Source organism: Pteropus vampyrus, unplaced genomic scaffold (genome assembly GCF_000151845.1).
Source record: "Pteropus vampyrus isolate Shadow unplaced genomic scaffold, Pvam_2.0 Scaffold79, whole genome shotgun sequence".
Taxonomy (NCBI): Eukaryota; Metazoa; Chordata; class Mammalia; order Chiroptera; family Pteropodidae; genus Pteropus; species Pteropus vampyrus.
In genome coordinates, this window is record NW_011888860.1 from 5,674,113 (window position 1) to 5,694,328 (window position 20,216).

At 32.3% G+C, this 20,216-nt stretch overlaps 1 protein-coding gene across 6 annotated transcripts in view; it reads right to left on the reverse strand.

Annotated features, from left to right (window-relative positions):
* The window catches only part of GABRA2 (gamma-aminobutyric acid type A receptor alpha2 subunit), a 127,918-nt gene that overhangs the window by 41,150 nt on the left and 66,552 nt on the right, over nt 1-20,216 (reverse strand). For 4 of the 6 annotated variants that reach the window (XM_023532235.1, XM_023532234.1, XM_023532236.1 and 1 more), the window contains exons 5-8: nt 11,208-11,428; nt 9,744-9,826; nt 5,158-5,301; nt 3,836-3,988 (exon numbers count right to left, since the gene is read on the reverse strand). In XM_023532235.1, the coding sequence (XP_023388003.1) occupies nt 3,836-3,988; nt 5,158-5,301; nt 9,744-9,826; nt 11,208-11,428 (601 nt within the window). Of the gene's footprint in view, nt 1-2,059; nt 2,164-3,534; nt 3,594-3,835; nt 3,989-5,157; nt 5,302-9,743; nt 9,827-11,207; nt 11,429-20,216 lie in introns of those variants that run through there. The other 2 variants (XM_023532238.1, XM_023532237.1) reach the window with 2 other exon arrangements.

Below are 20,216 nucleotides of genomic sequence, written 5' to 3' on the forward strand. Positions count from 1 at the left end.
CTTGCTGTTCATCACTTTGAATATTTTGTGCCAATCTCTCTGGTCTACAAATTTTTTGTCGAGAAATCAGTTGACAGTCTTATAGGAGCTCCCTTGTAGGTAAACTAACTGCTTTTGCCTTGCTGCTTTTAAGATTCTCTTTTTGTCTTTAACCTTTGGCATTTTAATTATGGCATGGCTTGGAGTGAGCCTGTTTGGGTTCATCTTGTTTGGGACTCTCTGAGCTTCTTGAGATTATATACCTATTTCTTTTGCCAGGTTAGGAAAGTTTCCATCATTTTTTCCTCAAATAGGTTTCCAATTCTTTGCTCTCTCTCTCTTCTTCTTCTGGTATCTCTATGATGCAAATGTTAGTATGCTTGATGTTGTCCCAGAGGCCCCTTAAACTATCCTCATTTTTTTTTTTTTTGAATTTTTTTTCTTGGTGCTGTTCTGATTGGGTGTTTTCTGCTACCTTATCTTTTGAATTACAAATTTGATCGTCTGCTTCATCTAATCTACTATTGATTCTCTCTAATGGATCCTTCATTTCAGTTATTGTGTTCTTCATTTCTGACTGGTTCTTTTCATGTTTTCTATCTCCATTTTTATGTTTTCTATCTCTTTGTTAAATTTATCACTGAATTTTTCTACTCTTTCTCTAAGTTCATTGTGCATTCTCATAATCAGTGTTTTGAACACTGTATCTGATAGATTGCTTGTTTCCATTAGTTTAGATTTTTTTTCTGAAGATTTGTTCTCTTTCATTTGGAATATGTTTTTTGGTCTCCCCATTTTGCCTGCATCCCTGTGTTTGTTTCTAAGTATTAGGTAGGGCTGCTATGTCTTCCGGTTTTAGTAGTGTAGCCTTATGTAGTAGGTATCCTGTAGGGCCCAGGTGCACCTGGGTTGGGTGCTCCAGGTATGCCCCTTTTGTGGGTTGTATGTGTCCTCCTGTTATAGTTGAGCCTTGGTTGCTGTTTGCATGTCAATGGGAAGGACTGACTCTTAGTCTGATTGGTTGTAAGCACCAGCTAATGACTATAGTGGAAAAGCTGTTATGCAGAGGTTGACCTTAGGGTTAGGATTTGCTTCAGCAGGGCTCTGCTGCCTTCTCAGTCTGTCATCCTCAGATGTGTCCTTGCATGGTTCTCCAGTTTTATCAGAAGCTAGCCCCAGGACAACCTGAACAGGGTCCCTCTGGCAGGGCTGGTTTAGCCTCAGCCTGTGCCCTGTCTGAGGCCACTTGGCATGACCCACCAACACTGGGCTTAGAAGTGCCTATGGCAGCCGACCATGAACCGAGGCCAGCTGCCGCTAGTGCCAGATTTGGAGCTGCTCAGCAAGAGGTATGGGGCATGCTGAGGCCAGATGCTGCTTATCTGAGTTTTGTGTACCTTTGAGAGACTTTAGGAAATTCTGCAGCATGAGCCAAGACAGGACATTTGTATGGAAAAGCTACTAGAAGTGACCTGGGTGGGCTTACAAGTAAGGTGGTACAGGGTCTTAGGAAATCATTAGGTTGGGGCAACCAGTGTTGGCAGGTTGATGGAGATTCAAATATGGCAGCTGCCTGCATCTGTACACCAGGACCAGAGAGGGCTCAATGAAAGAACAATGAATTCTGCCAATACTTCTGTCTGGGAGAAAGCTGCTCTTCAAGTCTTACCCTGAAGCCAAACAATTTAGTTCCTCCCTGCTGTCTCTGGTATTTTTCATGCTGCTGCCCTAGTTCTGAAGCTCAGAGTGAGTGAGTCTGTCAGTGAGTAAGTCTGCGTATGGCCCCTTTAAGAGAAATGCCTGGGACTCTAGCAGCCACAATTTTCTCACTCAGCCACAATTTGCTGTGAGAAACAAATTGTGGGAAGTCCTCCTTCCAGCACTGGAATCTTGATCTGGGGAGCCCAGTGTAGGACTGGGGCTCCTTTCTCTTCTGGGGATACCTCTGCAGTTTAGATATTCATCTTGATGTTTAACCCCGCACGCAAGTTTGAGTATAGCCCATTCCATGTCTCTGCCCCTCCTACCAGTCTTGAGGTGGCCTCTTCTGTATGTAAGTTGTAGGACTTTTGTTCAGTTAGACTTCAGGCGATACTCAATGATGGTGGTCCTGTAGATGAGTTGTAATTTTGATGTGGTTGTGAGAGGACGCAAGCACAGATACCATCCACTCTGCCTTCTTGACTGGAAATTTTAAAAATTGTTTTGTAGTTTTAGATTTTATATTAATGTTTTGCATCTATTTGAGTTAACTGTTGTGTCTAGAGTGAGGAAGGGGTCCTATTTCATTACTTTGCATGTGGTGGGCTTCCAGCTATACCAGCATCATTTGATGAAGAGACCTCTGTTTTCTCATAGAATGGTCTTGGCACTTTTGTTGAAAATTAATTGTCTGTTGGTGTTTTGAGTTTGTTTCCGCACCCTTAATTTTATTCTACTGGTCTGTATCTCTATCCTTATGCCACTACCACACTGTTTTGATTAATGTAGCTTTGTACTGTTTTGATACTGGAAAGTCCACCAACTTTGTTTTGCTTTTTCAATATTGTTTGGCGATTTGGAGTCTCTCTGCAATTCCATATGAATTTTAGGATTGATTTTGCAATTTTTGCAAAAAAATGCCATTTTGGACTTTTAACAAGTATTGAATTGAATGTATAGATTGCTTTTGGGGTTATTCTCATCTTAACAGTACTGTCTTCAAAGCCATGAGTATGGATTTTTTTCATCTAATTAGTTCTTTTTTACTTTCTTTCAGCAATGTTTTATAGTTTTCAGTGAACAAGTCTTTTACTTATTTGGCTAAATTTATTTCTAGGTATTTTTCTCTTTGGGATGATATTGTAAGTAGAATTATTTTTAAAATTTCTTTTGAATTATTCATTGCTTATGTTGAGAACAAAACTGATTTTTTTTGCATTAACAATAAGAATAGCTAACAATTATATAGCACATATTAAATATCAGGGATGTTCTAAGAGCCTTACACATGTTTATAGCCTCAAAGCACTATAGTAACTTGCTATTGCCTATAAGATAAAGATAAATTATATTGACACAGCTTATAAGGTCTTTCTTATCTAGGTCTCAAATTATACTTCTGTCTGCATGTATCTCCACTGACATTGAAACAGCTCACTGTAACCAAACACATTATATTCTTTCATCCCTCGATGTCATTTCATTATATAATCTATCATTTTTTGGCTAGGATTTTTGTCCAGTATCATTTGTCTGGGAATCTCCTACTCATTTTTCAAGATTTAGATCAAATGTTAACTCAGCTACTTAATCAGTTCTTCTAGAGATGATCCATGTTGCTGTTTTCTATAACAACTTGTATATGCTTATTTTTTTTTAATGCCTTCATCTTATGATATCATTATTTTTTTCTGCTTATTTTGTTGCCCTCCACTATATCGAGCTAGTTGAATGCAGGAACTATATTTTACATGTATTTGCAGCTCTTGGGCCTAGTGCAGTATCCAGGATAGTATATTCTCAATAAAATTTTCCTAAATGATTGAATGAGCCAAATACACAAAGGTAACCTACCTTGTCACGAAATGAGCTTAGCCTATTTCCTATATCCAAAGAGCAGTGACCAGATTCTCCTGAAAGATTTACATCAAGAAAATTAAATATATGGAACACAGTTATGGATGTAAATGAGGGGGATTCTTTCTCTCTCCTTCCCTTCCTTTCTTTCTGTAACTTAAAGTACTAAGATAATTTTTTGTTTACCTAAAAACAACACACACCACACATTATTGATGTATCAAGAAAGATAATGCTCTTGAAAGTACACCATAAAACATAATGTGCTATACAACAAAGTGTGTAGTTATTCACTCACCAAATACAGTTCTTGCAGGCACAGATTCTCTGTTAAGCCAGAATGACACTTGGGAGAGAATGACAGTCATGATGCAAGGCAGATATGTCTGAATCACAAAATACCCAATTTTTCTTTTCAAGTGGAAATGAGCTGTCATTACAGTATATTCACCTAGAAGAAAAATTTAAGTAGCTTAAGAAATAATAATAATCAAAAGTTTGCACATTTTGGAAATATAAAGGATTATACAAAGAAAAGTTTCTGATTTTAAAAAAGAAATAATTTATCACATATATGACATGAAAAGTTTATAACATTTAAATATCAGCATAGCAAGAATGTTTAAAAGAGAGTCTTACTATTAACAAGAAACTTGCATTACATTTCTGTGGTATGGCATTTGCTTTTCTCTCTAGATCATACTTATTTATCAAAGGGTACAGGATTCATAAATTGTTCTCTGGCCATAAATTATTTTAGCTACTCAGGTCCCTCATCCCCACTGGTGCCAGCCTCAAGTTCAATTCTCTCTGACTCTTTAAGTGTCACTTTCTGGCCACATAACCAAGACTGATTTTATGACCCAGATTTTCCACTTTTGACCTTGTCACCAATTCTAAATTTTTCAATGTCGTATGTCTGCTCTTATTCACCGCAGTCAGTTTTTTTCCATCCTCAAAGGTAACTTCCTTTCTGCTCTCTGGGTTTACATCTGCCAGATGTAATCTCATTAGTCCACACAGCTGCTTTTTCTTAGACGAGGCCCTTAGAAAGGACATCAGCTTTCCCGTGTAGGCCAGTAGTAATTATCCATAAATTAAGAGTTCAATATGTACTAATGCAATATACAGATGATATATTATCAAATTTTACACATGAAATCCATATAATTTTATTAACTAATGTTACCACAATAAATTTAATAAAATTAAAAAAAAAACACTAACAAAAGCACTCTTTAAAAAAGTTGAATAATCAATTATAAATTATCCAAATGGGGGAAAGAATTAGAAATTAGGAAAATTACGACATTATTTGAAGATAAAGTTGATGTCTGAAGAGACATACTTTTTGAATATAAAGTGTATTTTAGACTACTGTTTCTCAAACATTAATGCACACCTTGGCATCTCCTTGGAATCTTGTTAAAATGCAGATCCTGACTTAGTAAGAGGTCCAGCCTGAGATTCGGAATTTATAAAAAGCTCCTAAGCACAGTTTATGCTGCTAGTTCTTGGACCTCAACTGCAAAAGGTTTTAAGCAAATTGATATGTTCCCAGGTACTTGAACCCATTAGTTTTCTTAAGAACTAGCTTTTCTTTGGACTCATTTTACTAACCTGTACTGGATTTAATTGTCTCCTTCCCAATTGATTGTCCCAACAAATCATATTGATTTAACCTGGAGCCATCAGGAGCAACTTGTACTGAATCAGATGCATTATAAGTCCAAATATAAGTGACCTCCGAGGTTGTATATGCATCTGTAGGAAATAAGAAAAAATATTTTTATTACTTTAGTAAGAACCATCAACAAAGTGCAACATTAAATGTTATATATTTCATACAATCATTGCTAACTAAAAAAAAATCATTGATATTTACAGATTACATTTTTTAGGGTAAAAGTGCCTGAAATTTACAACTTCAATATGAAGAATATAAGGCAGACAAAAAAAGATAATCACAATTATGAAAGTATTTTCACTGCAACCATTTTGAGAGTGGAGAGCAAATTTCTCTTTAGAGCTTGCAAGAATCATTGGGCACTGAGAAGGTTAAAACATCTCCTATAGTCTCAAGGTGGCAGATGAAGACATTGTGGTAAACAGGTTATGAATGCCCATAGCCCAGTTAAATAATTTAGAAATAGCGATCACTTATGAAATGCTAATCATAATCCACAATATTGCTTTCAAGACATAAAGTAATTTAGTTAATAATTAAGTGACTTAGGTATCATGATACAACGTATTTCATTAGAAGAACGAGTACTAATTATTGCACAACATGTAAAATAAATGAGAATGCCATAGTTTCCTCAAGTTGTGAATACTTTTAAAAGCATTTTCATTTTAAAATGAATACACACAGATCTTATTGGACTCTACTTCTATTGCATCCTAGATGAGCTATGAATTGGTAGAAAGAGACAAAAGACATACAGACCAGGTATAATTTCCTGTTTTACTTGGCCAAGGAGAACTTAGCAGAATTGAGATGACTCTAGACCCGAGGAGCAAGAAGCATGTCTTCTCTTAGTTGTTCTCTGGCCCTGGCATTTCCTTTGCGGCTGAATGTCCTGATCGGGGAGTAGCTGGCCTCTCATAAAGTCTCTCCACAGTTGAAAAAAACAGACAACTCTTGCTACTTTACTCATTTTGTGGAAAACAGCTATGCACTTTTGCTCATGGGAGTGTTTAGAAATATCAGTTATAACTGGTCCTTGAGCAATACTCAACACCATGGTCTCATTTTCAATTAAGGGAGAGAAAGGACCAGGTATCTGGCAATATTTCTGCCTCTAGCTACCTAGGACACTGGGAAGCTTACTTCCTTTATGTCTACAAATTTTCTAGTTTAAATTGTGCTGAGATGGTCCTGGTACTTACCTTGATTCATAATCTGTGATCATAAATTATTTCCCACTTAATCATCAGTAACAATAAAATGAATGGGTCTTACTCTCTGTGTAGTCTTTTAATGGTATACTACAATGTTGCCTGGTTTTCTGATGGTCATTAGTAAATGTTCATATTAATGAAATACAGATTTCCTTGTATATGTATTCACCTACATTCACAAGTAAATTATTGAAATAGGATTAAAATGTATGTGCATATGTATATATGTGTATATATATATATATTAAAAGCAAGATATATTGATATAGTTTGTGTATGAATAAATTCTAGTTAGTCTGAAGATTCAATTTTTATTAATTTCAACTAGTTAGTCATTGATGAGTCTGCTAAGATTAAACAAGTAATATCAGAAATGTGGATAACTAGCAATTCATTTGCAAATCATCAAATTGTTCATTTTGGTCTCCCATGAATACATATCATGGCCCTCTTTTCAATAAAATTCCAAATGTCACAGAATTTAATAAATCAAGGACACATCAATGTGCCACTTTATATCAGAAGGCCTCACATTATTCAAATAGTTGTGAATTCTAATAAATTATAAATCTTTTTAAAGAATAATTGCAACACCCTTTTTGATTTTCATGTTACTTTTAAATATAAATAAAATAAAATGAAACAGTACAAATCTGATGAACTTTTAAGAAACAAGAGAGACAGTGATGCGCAGGGACTCTGTCTGATTCGTGGATATATTTCTAGCCGGACACGCACATAAAAATTCTTAAATCATTCTTACCAGATTAGTAAATAAACTAATAATATTTAGCTATATACTCTTATAGAAGATGTAAATCTAAATAGCAGCCTAATAATATATTAAAGAAGATGACTGATCCTTTTCATGTCTTTTATAAAAAAGCAATTATTGTACTTCTTTAGTTGTACAGGAATACACTTTTTAGATTTGGAGTCTGGAGAGAGCAGATTTAGCACAAAGTTATGCAGTGAGGATTAGAAGCACTCCCTGGTACACTATCACACATACAAACCGGAAGGCCATTACAGTTTTTCTCAGTAAAGTATAAAAGGAGAGAAAGACAGTATGTTTTATAAATTTCATTATAAATTCTATCTCTAAATTAGAATTTCATTAAATAATTTTAATTCTGTTAAGGGACCCATCTTTTTTTTTTTAGTATTGTTCTGTGTTAAACATCAACTGCATGCTGACTGCTTGTTAATATTTGGTAATTTAACCCCACAATATTTTTTCATTATTAATTTTCATTAAAAAAGATAACTTTCCATTTATTTGAGGTTAATGCACAGAATACACCTAGACATCCTTTCAGGAAGTTTTAGTCAAGTTAAACAACAAAGGAATATGTGAAAATATGAGACAATTAGAATTAAACAAAACTGAATTCAAAATTATAAACTTATAGGAAAAATGCTTTTTTTATTTGAGGACAATGATAAATTTCCAAAAACTCCATCATTTGGGGGAATATAAAGGGGATTTTAAAGAAGATAGGAATAAATTACTAGAAATAAAAGTCATGACTGCTTCCGCCAAAATTTGCTGTGCCAAAATCTTGAAGTTGAGGTTGGCTCATTAGTTTAATATTCCATGCAGTTATTCATATTTTTAATACTTACACATCAAGCACCTATGTCAGTAAGGATAAATAAATGAATTGCAAATAGTTTATTCAATGTCAGAAAACAAACAAAGAAAACTAAGTAAAAAACAGAGAATGCCTAACAACAAACTTTATGTATCACCCATATCATTTCTAGATAGACAACCATATTCTCAAGCATGCAATATTCCACTACTCTGTTGACACACTATAAAGTATTTTTACAATTTCACTTAAAATGATTTCGGGTGTATTTATTTCATATTCAGTATTGAGACATCACATCATTTATATTTGGTATCTTAATAGCACTAACTTGTCCACTGAAAAATGCCTTTCCTTCTTACATCATTACTGCATCATGAATAAATCCTTTCTTTGGTATCAAATTTTCAATTTTCTCTTTAATATCACTTATGCAATGCAAATGAGTTTTTCTTTGCTACATCTGCTGTAGTTTTTTTCTGCATCATATTAACGTTGTATAACATAATTGACTCTCTTAAATAATTTTGGAAGAAATGCCAGTATTGAAGTGGTGGTTTCCATGACAATAAAAAAGGGCTTTGTAGTCAAACAAAGAAGCGATTCTCAATGAAAATAGAGAGCTGACACCTTCTGAAAGAATGAACTGAACAAACAAGATTAAACTTCTCCTTTCACAAAACTATGGTCATCAAAATAATTAGAGGGTTTTACATTCATATTAGCCATCATTCTTCCTTTTTTTTTCACTCAGTATAGTCTGTGGGGAAAAAGAACCCTACTTGGACAGAAATATTTTCAATCAGGTTAGAGAACTGCATTTCTATTCAAGAGATGAAAAAGTCAAAAGCTGCCCAAAATGGACAAAGATGGGAGTGCCAGAAAGAGCAAGTTTTCTGAAAAGGTCAGGCAATGGGACACGCTCACATAAGAAAGACACTGTTTAGTAGTGTCCATAAATTTATGCTGAGCTTGCCCTGAATGCCTTGTGGGCCTAGGGAGATGATCTGACCTTCTTTCCCTCTTTTCAATTATTCTGAGAGAGTGAATGCTTCTGCTTGACATACAAGATATAACCTCAGTGACTTAAAGATGGTCAAATGCACAGAGCCATTTTGAAAATATTCTATATACAAAGAAGGTGCCTGCATATAGCAATCCAGCTACATCGTCTCTTTCAAATTTATTTTAGGAAATAAAAAAAAAAAAAAAAAACTTTCATTAGTTAGAAAGTAAAAAAAATAATTGCACAGATCCAATATCTGTGCTTGCCATTTGCAACAATCTGATAGCTACTTTAATAAACAGTAGACTCTATCCTTTATAATTCATTCTTATTTGACAAAAACAAAACATCTATTTTGCATTTTTAATGTGCTATACTTGGCAAATAAGGTAAATGACATTGTCCTGACCTTCAAGGAGCTCTTGGCCTAGTTTTACATATTTACAAAAACACACTTTTTTTTTTATTAGCAATAAAGTAAGTGATAATTTAAACAGCATGATTAAAATACAATGATATTTGAGACTAAAATAGGGTTAGCCAAATAGTTCTATGAGCGAAAACAGCATGTCTTTTACTTCTGTATCTTATTAGGCAGGTATTAAGCATTCCATATGAGAAGAAATTATAAAATAAAGCAGTGCTGCTGACTATCTTTGATATTATTGCCCCAAAACATGTGACTTAATTTCCATACTTACAGCTGCCAAATTTGAGAGGACATGAATGAGCATCCATTGGAAAATCCTCCAAGTGCATTGGACATTCAGCTTGAACTGTAAGCCTAAAAGCCAAAATTCCACTCTTTGTTTAAGTAAATTGGCAAGTCAAGATAAATCACTCCTTATTGTTGACAATAGAATTAATGAAGAGGCAGGACCTTCATTATAGCATCTTTTTTATATTTACATGACCACAATAAAGAGTAATCATAACATATTTGTTATAAAGTTTCAAGTATTCCATTTCACACAAAGGTAGAGTGGATAAACAGGTACTAAACTCACAGAAGAATCTCATAATGAGCAAAACGAATGTGGCCAACAATTTATTTAGAGCTTATACACTTCTAAGAGTATGTTTAAGTAGAACTCCGTGCAATAATTTCCAAAACTCTATGTATTCTTTGCCTATATTTACTTAAATTCCAAATCTCTAATCATTGTCTTAATCCACAGGAATGATCAAAGTGTATAAAATTACAGGGATACTGGCTCTATATTGTAAGTTTCAGAGAGAGAGAGATCCATAAAGAATAGCTTATACTCCATTTTAGGCAATGGTCATTTAGTAATGAGTCTTCAAAATTTTTTTCTTTAAAGATCAGAAATATATTATTGTCTCTTCTTAAATAATTTTTACAATTGAAATCTACTACAACATTTCATATGATATAATATTACATGAAAGTTATCCATGCTTTAAAGCCTTCTTAAACATTTTAATTTTAGAGTATATGTCATTTTATTAAATTTGAGATGATTTTCTTTGTTACATAATACGAGAAACTTATTTTAAAAGATTAATTCATGGAAATAGTTAAAATGAAATAGTAATTAGTGTCAACAACTATATATCCTTTTTATAATTTTTTAAGGTTGAAGAATTAAAATTGATGCTACATGACTTTTTAATTTACAAAATGGCAATGTCATATGGTTCAATCTAATACATAGTATTAGATTGATATCCAATTTACTTGTAAGCCTTATTAAATAAAAACTACCTTTGAATTTAAAAAATTATTTTTTTCTTTAGAATAACTTCATAAAGAGGATCACAATATTAAATGAAAGCTTGCTAAAAAATTACTTAAACTTTTGATAGGTTATCTTATGAGATATTAAAAATAAAGTACATGCTGATACAAAGAAAATTTTGTCATGCCATTAAATCCTGCTTAAAAATGTAGTGCAAAAAATAAATAGCCAAAAATTTTTTAATAATTAAAGCAATTATTAAATTTTTAACATACTAAGATAAGAATCAAACTCATAAATACTACTTTATCTTCACTTTTTTAAATATGCAAGCATTTACAAAGCATATTAGAGATACTTTAGTGAGTTTTTATGAAAATATTCAACTTGTGCTAATACTTGACCAGTCTTTTAATAAATTAATTTGTCAGTATTTAAATGCAGCATACTAAACTAAAGACATACCTCATTGTGTACAGAAGAGTGCCATCATCCTGTATTCGAAGAAGCTTATTTGGCATTGTCATATTATGAGCTACTGATTTCTTCCCATTGTGAAAAAAGGTATCTGGAGTCCAAATTTTGCTAGCCATTAAATTGTTCAGTCGAAGGATGTTCATAGGACCTTTAAATTTTAACCGTTCATCTTTCCATTTTTGTCGAAAGAAAACATCTATTGTATATTCCTGAAATATAAAATAGCTCTTTTAAAAATAAATGTTTTAGATACAAGAATCATAAAACTCCAACAAAAATCATAACAGAGTTTAAAAAGAGAGAGATATATTGAGAGAAGTAAATTTTGAAACAGAAAGATCATTCCTTTCTCTTTTCAATAAATGTTGCCACTTATGGGATAAAGCACGTGTATGTGCACAATTAGCTACACAATATTATGAAAAAAATAAATTTACTTTCCCTGGTCTCTTTCAGTTAAAAAAAAAAGTCTGATTCAAACTGCTTTACTGTATTCTATAGTTTAGAACTACTTGGAGAAGGAGCGTGCTTAGGGGAGTGTTTGGATAGACTGTGTTAAGTCATTTATCTCAGCAGCAAGAAAGAAAAAAAGAAAAACTATTAAATACACTGTCAGATCTGTATGAGTCATCATCTGTTGCCAAAGAAATTGTACAATATCTTTTTTGAAATCTTAAAGAAAGTTGAGATATTGTTAGCAAGAATGTATTAGAGGATGATAATTTCAAAGTTTATTTTATTAAATTAGTTGTAATAAAAAATTTTGGCAAGTTATGAGAATACTCAAAATACAAATATTCTTTTTTTAAACTCCCTCAGGTTAAAATATAGTTTTAAATATTCATACAGACCAGCTAGTAATCAATTCCTTTATTATCATTCTCCAATGCTTTGTTAGCTGAGTCTCAATTCTCTCTGTTCTCCTCCTCTCTCCCTATTTTCTTTCTCATCGCCCTCCTCCCTCTCTGTCTCTCCCCTCTTTTCACTTTCTATTTGTCTTTCTTAGCATAAGAGAGTGCAAACATTTTAGATGTGATATGCAATTCATAGTTGTGATTAATACTAACAATCTATTAAATGGTACAATTTTTGTCAATGTATCTGTGCAAATACAAAATAAATAATTAAAATGCTCAATTACACACTTGAGATTGGAAATTCATAAATTGTCCTTTGAGCACAAAATTAGTTATCATGTTTGAAAAATACACTTCAGCAATTGACTATTGCATTCAACTAAAATTATGTTTTAAAAGGGGCAGATTAAAAAGGCTATCTACTTTAAAAACATAAAATCATTTGTAGAAATATTAATCAAGTAAATAAAAGTAAATGATTCCCAGTGATCCCTCAAAAATTGAATGTATGAAGATGATTTATATATCAGCCACAGGTAATGGCATATGAACAGGCCATGAACAGTGGATCTGGACTGTGCTCTTAATCCTTAGGAGAAAATTTTATAATCGAATCCACCCTCACTCTCTATGGTTTAGTCATTGTTCATGTATCTCTTGTTTAGTTTCTGACTCTGATATCGGTAAATAGGAATTATGTGTTGAATAATTTAATTTATGTGTCTATGTCACATAATCAAAAATAAAATATGCCTAATTGAAGGTGAATGTGTTGAGGACTATTTACCAAACTGGTAATTCTATGCAACTTGTTCATACTGAAAATTACATAAATAAATATTCTGAGGAATAAGTCTCAGAAAAAAAAAAAAGTATAAAATAAAATACGATGCCCCCCGAAATGATTTCTTCAAAAGAAAACAAACAAAAAAGTTTAACTCCATACAGATGGAATTCAACTAATGACAACAACAAACTAGATTAAGAGATAAGTCTTTGTATATAAGTTTTTATGCAAGTGTTTCTTTACAACTGTGGTTCCCTCAAATGCTAGCTGAAAGTGAGTACCTATGACATTTCCTTTTCCAGGCAAACTGAATGTATTTTGCAAACTGAATGTATTTTACAACTTTTTATAAAACTTCAAACACGATTTTTCATTTTTATAAAATGGTATGATGTTTTATCTGTTTTAGAGGCTATTGCTATGGCAATAATCATATTCTACAGACATACCACATAGGAGATACAGAAGGTTTACAAACAGTAAGTTTCAGGCAATCTTTCTAAAAAATTGTTTTCAGGAACATTATTCACAGTATCCTAAGTTGTGCCTTGCCAACTTATCCAGCGTGATCTGGATCTTTTTCTCTGGCTCCCACCAGGCACATTCATGCGATGCTCCAGGCAATTTTAACAATCCTCTCTCCTTACCATTTCTAAAATAGAACAAGTTCCCTGCCCTCCCTACCCAAGAGCTCTACTCACAACCACACTCCCAGTTCTTTGAACATCTGGAAAATACACAGTCAACCACACTCCCAGTTCTTTGAACATCTGGAAAATACACAGTCAGTCTCTTATCTTTATCACTCATAGAGCATTCCATTACTGCACAGTCATATACTGCTACTAAACGTTTGTACTGTCTCTCAACTAGCTTGAAAATCTTCAAGCAAAGAACCATGGCTTTTATATATATATTATTTTTCTTTGTCTTCAGACATATAAGAGTATAATGAATGTTAAAAACACCTTTAAACCATCACCAGCAGAAATGTTATCACAAATGCAACTGAAGCCTTCCCTCTCCTTTTATCTATCCACAATCACATTGCCCTGCTCTCTGAGGAAATAATTGTCTTGAATTTGGTGTTTGTCATTTACATACATATACTTACACATTTGCTATACAAATATATGTGTTTTATGTCACATTTTTAACATTTACAGAAATGGTACCATACTGTGTATATTTTTCTGACACTCACTTTTTCAGTTACATAGTTGAGATTAATTCATCTAGTACTTTATTTCATTTTCACTGCTACATAGCATTACTTTATAAGAATATTTCACAATACTCATTTTTTTCTCCTTGCTCTTATATATTTTCCTATTTTCAATTTGTCACTATTGTAAGCAGTACTACTATAAAAATTCTTATACAATGCTTTTAATACAAAGATGTAAGAGTTAGTCTAGACCAGAGGTCAGCAAACTTTTCCATAAAGAGCCACTTAGTAAACAATTTAGGCTTTGCAGACCATATGGTAAGTATCCCAACTATTCAACTCCGCTATTGTGTGAAAGATCCCACAGGCAATACATAAATGAGTGAGAGTGGTATGTTCCAAATCTTTTCACAAGAATAGGCAGCTGACAGAATTTGGTCCACTGCTTGAGAGTAAGTTGGTAAATGGAATTACTTGGATGTATTGTATGTGCATTTTTAAAATAACAAGATATTGTCAAATTGAAATCCTAGGAGGTATGTATATTTACATCCCCTCTAGCAGTGTATAAATTTTCTTGTTTCTCTACAAGTTGGTACAGATAGGGTATTTCATCTTAACATTATGATTGCTATGCAATGTTTCATAGTATTACTATCTGAATTTTTGTTAAATAGTGAAATTTAACACATTTTCATGTTTATTAAACAGTCTAGTTTTCTCTTATGGATTACCTGTTTTTTCATTTATTCAGTTTCCTTTAGGTTAACTTTGTCTTATTGAGTTATAGAAATTCTTTATATTTCTATATGTGAATATTTTTCAAATATATACTCAGTAATTATTCTAATAAAGATCATAAGACACAATATATCATAAATATATCCCTGTATGTTTCATCTAAAATATAAATTAAACATTTAGGTCCTGTAATTATTTTGTATCATATGAGATAAAGATCCATCTTTTTTTTTCTAAAGGAGAAAACAACTTTATAGTATCATTTATTGACTGGTTCATCTTTCCCCACAGATCTGCAATGGCATTTCTGTTATGTATCTAGTGTCAATATAGGTATAAATCTATTTCTAAGATTTCTCTTCATTTCTATTATCTGTCTATCCCTGCACCAGTTCCAAAATTATGATTACAATAGCTATATGATAATTATAATTAATAGTATTTTCATCATTCTTCAGTCAAAGACATTTTATAATTTCCAGTATTAGGTTTCTTATTCTTTATGTAGGAGATATTGCAAAGTGTGCTTTTATGTTTTCAAATGTATCAGGTTTTTGTATTTATATTTTTGTCAATGATGTTTAATTTTACTGCATTTATAATAAGTGAATATATTCTGAAGATACCAATCATTTCCAATTTATTGAAAATATCTTGAGTTATTTTTTTTGTGGAATCTAACCATCTCCATCTTTTAATGATAATTCAATTTGTTTACATTTAATGTGATTACTAATATATTGGAAATATAAAAGACTGCTGTGAATGAATAGAGTTTGAGAGCATCTAAAACTTCACTTTATCACATGAGTCCAGTGAAAGTCTCATGGGTCTAATACCAGGGAGGCTGATTGGTTATAACTTAGGAAAAATAACTGTAAGAGAAATTAACTGAAGAGAAAGCCTGTGAGCAGAAGCAAGATAATCAGCTTAGAGCAATAGTTTAAAAAGTAGGGTGTACACATCCATTTGCGTGTAAGAAGAGAATATAGAATCTTTATTTTTATATGGAATTATTATCTAAACATAAGAAGTAGGTGAAGCTTTGCTAATAGATAATATGTGAAATGATACTGATATTCTCACCATGTCCATAAGTAGATGATGATCGTGTATATAAGGCATTCTATTGGGAAAGGAGCCTCAACAGGAAATGGTCAAGTGATGCCTCACTCATTCATTTTCAGTGTACTGTGATTTGTACTTAGGCAAATTTGTAAATTATAATATCCAGTTTTGATTAAACACACTTATGAAAATAGACAATTGGTTTCAGAAAATCATTGCTAAATGACACTATGAATTGGAGAAAACCCTGATAACCACACAAGCACAAGTGGACAACAAGGAAAAGAGATATCTCTTCTATGTGCCTAATATGTGCTCTTCATTAGCTACATAAAGAATGATGAACTAATCAACTCTAAAACAAGATCTGCAAAAGAAAATTTATAATTATCAATGAGGCTGTTTAAAATATGGGCTTACACTCATTGTTTTTAATAAGGAGCTTTATCTTAAGCAAATGTTGTACCTTGGAATACTGGTTAATGATAGCATAAGGTCATTGCTAATAATGTTTTTTTTTTTTTTTTTTTTTTTTAAACTAAGCATCTAGAACATGAAGACAAATATATAAAATTATTGGATGGGTTTTTAAAAATTAGCGTGATGTTTCAATAATCAATACCCAATGATGCATTTTCTAAATTTGAATTTATAGGTCTTTTCTTTCTATAACATAAATCAAAACAAGTATTAAAACAATATGAATTAGAATCATACCTTTGATTGTTGTATGATAAAGTATTTAAGAAAGATATTTAGAAATAATAAAGCACATTTAAGCATATTAACATCTAAAATATAATCATAAATAGCAATATTAAGTAGAAGAAAATAAATCTATTTCATTAATAAATAAAATAATTATTTCTGAAATAAGTAATTTAATTTTCTCTTATTCTAATTTTTGCTTTAGTGTTAATCATATATTTTAATACATTAGTAAAAAGGTATATAGATATATAAACACATAAATAAATTAGTTGATCCACTAGTTTTTGTGGTTTTGCTTTCTAGATTAAAAAGGAAAGATAAAGAGATATTTCAACCAAATAATATTTATTGGATATCCACTAATAAGAACAGGATTTACAAACAATTTATTTGCATGTGGTTGTCTTAAATGCATATAAAATGTGCATTTTCAGTATTTAAAAATAATATTATTAAAAATTCCTTAAAATAAACTTCAAATTTGCCAGGAGTACGTACTTATATAGAAATTATTTGATTTGTGTTATAAGAAAATTGCCAGAGAAGTACAAACAACGCAAGTTGTTCATAGAAACTTAAGACTTAGATCCATGAACCAAGATAATAAAAGAAATAAATAATAACAAGAGCAAATATAATATCTCTTAGGGACTACACAAACAACTAATGAGAAAATTTAGGGAAAAAAAATTCATCAGGACATATCGGCATGCAGCTATCCTACAGCCCATGCACAGGAGACATAGGACTATTTATTGATGGGGAAAACTAAAGAGTTGAAGAATCCGTATACTTCCAGATTTGAAAAATTCTTTACCAGAAATGTAATCCAAATTCTCCTTTTTATATAGTGAATTTTCTCTTCCCAAACTTGTCAGGGGCAGAACTAAGACAAGGATACAGTTCTCAACCCAATATTTTTACTACCATTAAGTGTTAATTCCATAATTTGTATTGTAAACAAGGAAATCGTTCTCTATTGCCCAGTTCATTGTATAAACGTGATTCAAGGACACTTTAACTTAGTGAAGACAGCATATTTTTAATGCCTGGCCATACTAATTGTAAGTCAATCCTTCTCACCTATTTCTGATAAATTATATCTACTCACTAAAACAACCAAATGGCAGGACTGCTGCTCTCAGTGATTTCCCACTTACTTTGATTTACTGAGTATATCTTAAAGTACCAAATTTATTTTATTATATTATTTATGCCAATAAAGGCTGTTTTCGTCTGAGTAAATTCCAATCAATGTGTTTCTTCTACAACAAAGAAAAATGTGGTTTATAAAGCATATAAATAACAATTAAAGAAACAACCTTGGAATATATAAGAATGGTTAAACTCAAACACTTTCAGTCGGTACTCAAAGGGGCTAAAAAACAAATTTAATCCAATATTAGCACTGCAAAAATTGCAAGAAGCGAGAAGCTTAAGAACAGATCAACAGAGTGTAAATAAACCCAATTAGTACAAGATCATAAAACTCTTTTATGCAAAAAAGCTGGTACAAACAGAGATTGTAGAATAACACACAACCTCATGTTCCAATCACTGTGCAGGTAAGATGTCTAGGCTTTCCTTTTGGAACTAGTAGACAAGCAAGTTTTATGAACAAATTAGAAATTAATACTAAAGATTCGGATTCTAATTATAGATTATCAAAATATATCTAATCAAGGCATTCAAAAATTAATAACAAGTTTATATTAATTGCAATTAATTTTGATATAATGTTATTAAAATTCATAATTTTATTAAATAGGAAAAGTACAGCTATTTCACAGATAAGGAATACTTCTGAAGCCACATTCATTTGAAAAATAAAAGAGAGGGAAAGCGAAAATTTGAACTCGAACTTTATGCTTCCCAACGCCATGCTCTTTTTGTTATATCAAACATAAAAACAATACTTGAAGGCAAACATCATAACAAAATTTCTTTATTTTACAGACCAATAAATGGAGCCAGTAATGGATTATGAACAGTGACAAGGAGAAATTAGTTGTAGGGCTGATTTTAGAATCTTCCTACATTTAAAACTGACTCAAACACAAGACTGAAGAATAACAAGAATAATAAATTGTGTGATATGAAATAGATGTTAAAAGCATGGGCTCTTAAGTCAGATACCTGATCTTGAGCAAGTTTAGTCTCTTTATTTCAATTGACTTCTCTGTAAAATGGTGATAATAATATAATCTACGCCTTAGAACACTTTTAAGAATGAAGTAAGATACTATGTGTAAAGTTCTTAGAAACTAGACATCGAGGATGATAGACACACACATAAAAACATATACACTTCACACATATGAATTTAAGGATTAAGGTATTGCATGCAGGTGCAATTACTGATTTGAAGCTTAAATCACCTTCAAAATATCTTTCTTCCCCATTCTCCATTCTCAACAAACAGGTGTTCTAACAAGGGAGGGACACCCAGCAGCAACAGGTCATAAAGCAAAGTGCCAGGGCAGGGGCTGATTAGGATGCCACAAGAAATCCATTAAAGAATAAGCCATCTACATTTTTTGGTGTTTGGGTTAGTAAGGATGTCACTGAGAAGAAATCATGGGTGTGGCCCATAAAAGAGCCTGCATTTATCTACCAGTCATACAAATGGCATTGACTGCCAAGAGAGAATCATCAATAGAACAAGTTAAGTAAAAAGGTATTTTCCTCCTATTTATTATCTACCTTCTTCTTGCCTCAACTCTGGAAGACCCAGAAAGAAGAGAGGAAAAGTACAACATTATCTAATGCCCACTATTCATTCCTTAGCTGTGAACACAGCTGAGAAAATAAAAGGTCTAAATGGTGTAAGAGATTGATGTTTAAATTGGACTGGCCTGGACTCTTTGATATTTGAAAGTGAACAGAAAGCTACAGGATGCACTTGAGATGCTGCCATGGTGTCGGAAATGGAGATCCAAAGAATGAAGTGTTGCTGCTTGTCAGTAGAATTTCTAAAGCCCTTGGGATGAGGTCCAAATCCTTTCTCATAGCCTCCAAGGCCCAGCATAATCTTTCCCTCCTTATACCTCTCTAGCCTCATGTTCAGCAGTCATTCCCCTACCCCATATACTTTCTCCTGCAGCAATACTGATATTTCAGGGCCTCTGATGTATCACGTTTCATGTTACTCATTGATCTCTGCTGTACTTTCTCTTCCCTACCAATCCCCACATTTGGCCAACATTTACTCCACACTAAAAACAAGGACCATAACCACCTTCTTCATTGCTGTGTTACAAACATTGAATAAACTGCCTGGAACATAGGATATAAACAATAATTAGTCCATGAGTGAATGAATAAAAGGATTCATTTGAAGTTAAATATTGTAACAAGGATTCTGGGCAACAACTCGAATGGTACATAAGAAGAAAGGCATCAACAGAGGCAGATGGTAGAAAAACTCTCAGATTATTTTACAGTGATTACACCTGCATGCAATACCTTAATCCTTAAATTCATATGTGTGAAGTGTATATGTTTTTATGTGTGTGTCTATGTAACTATATTAAACTAATCACAGTAGGTTTTTATTCTGTATAATAGTTATATTTTAAAAACTGTCAACACATATCCAAAAAAGCCATGACATAATAAGTTTTCTAGTAGCAAAGATATACTATATTTTAGTTTTATTTGGGGAT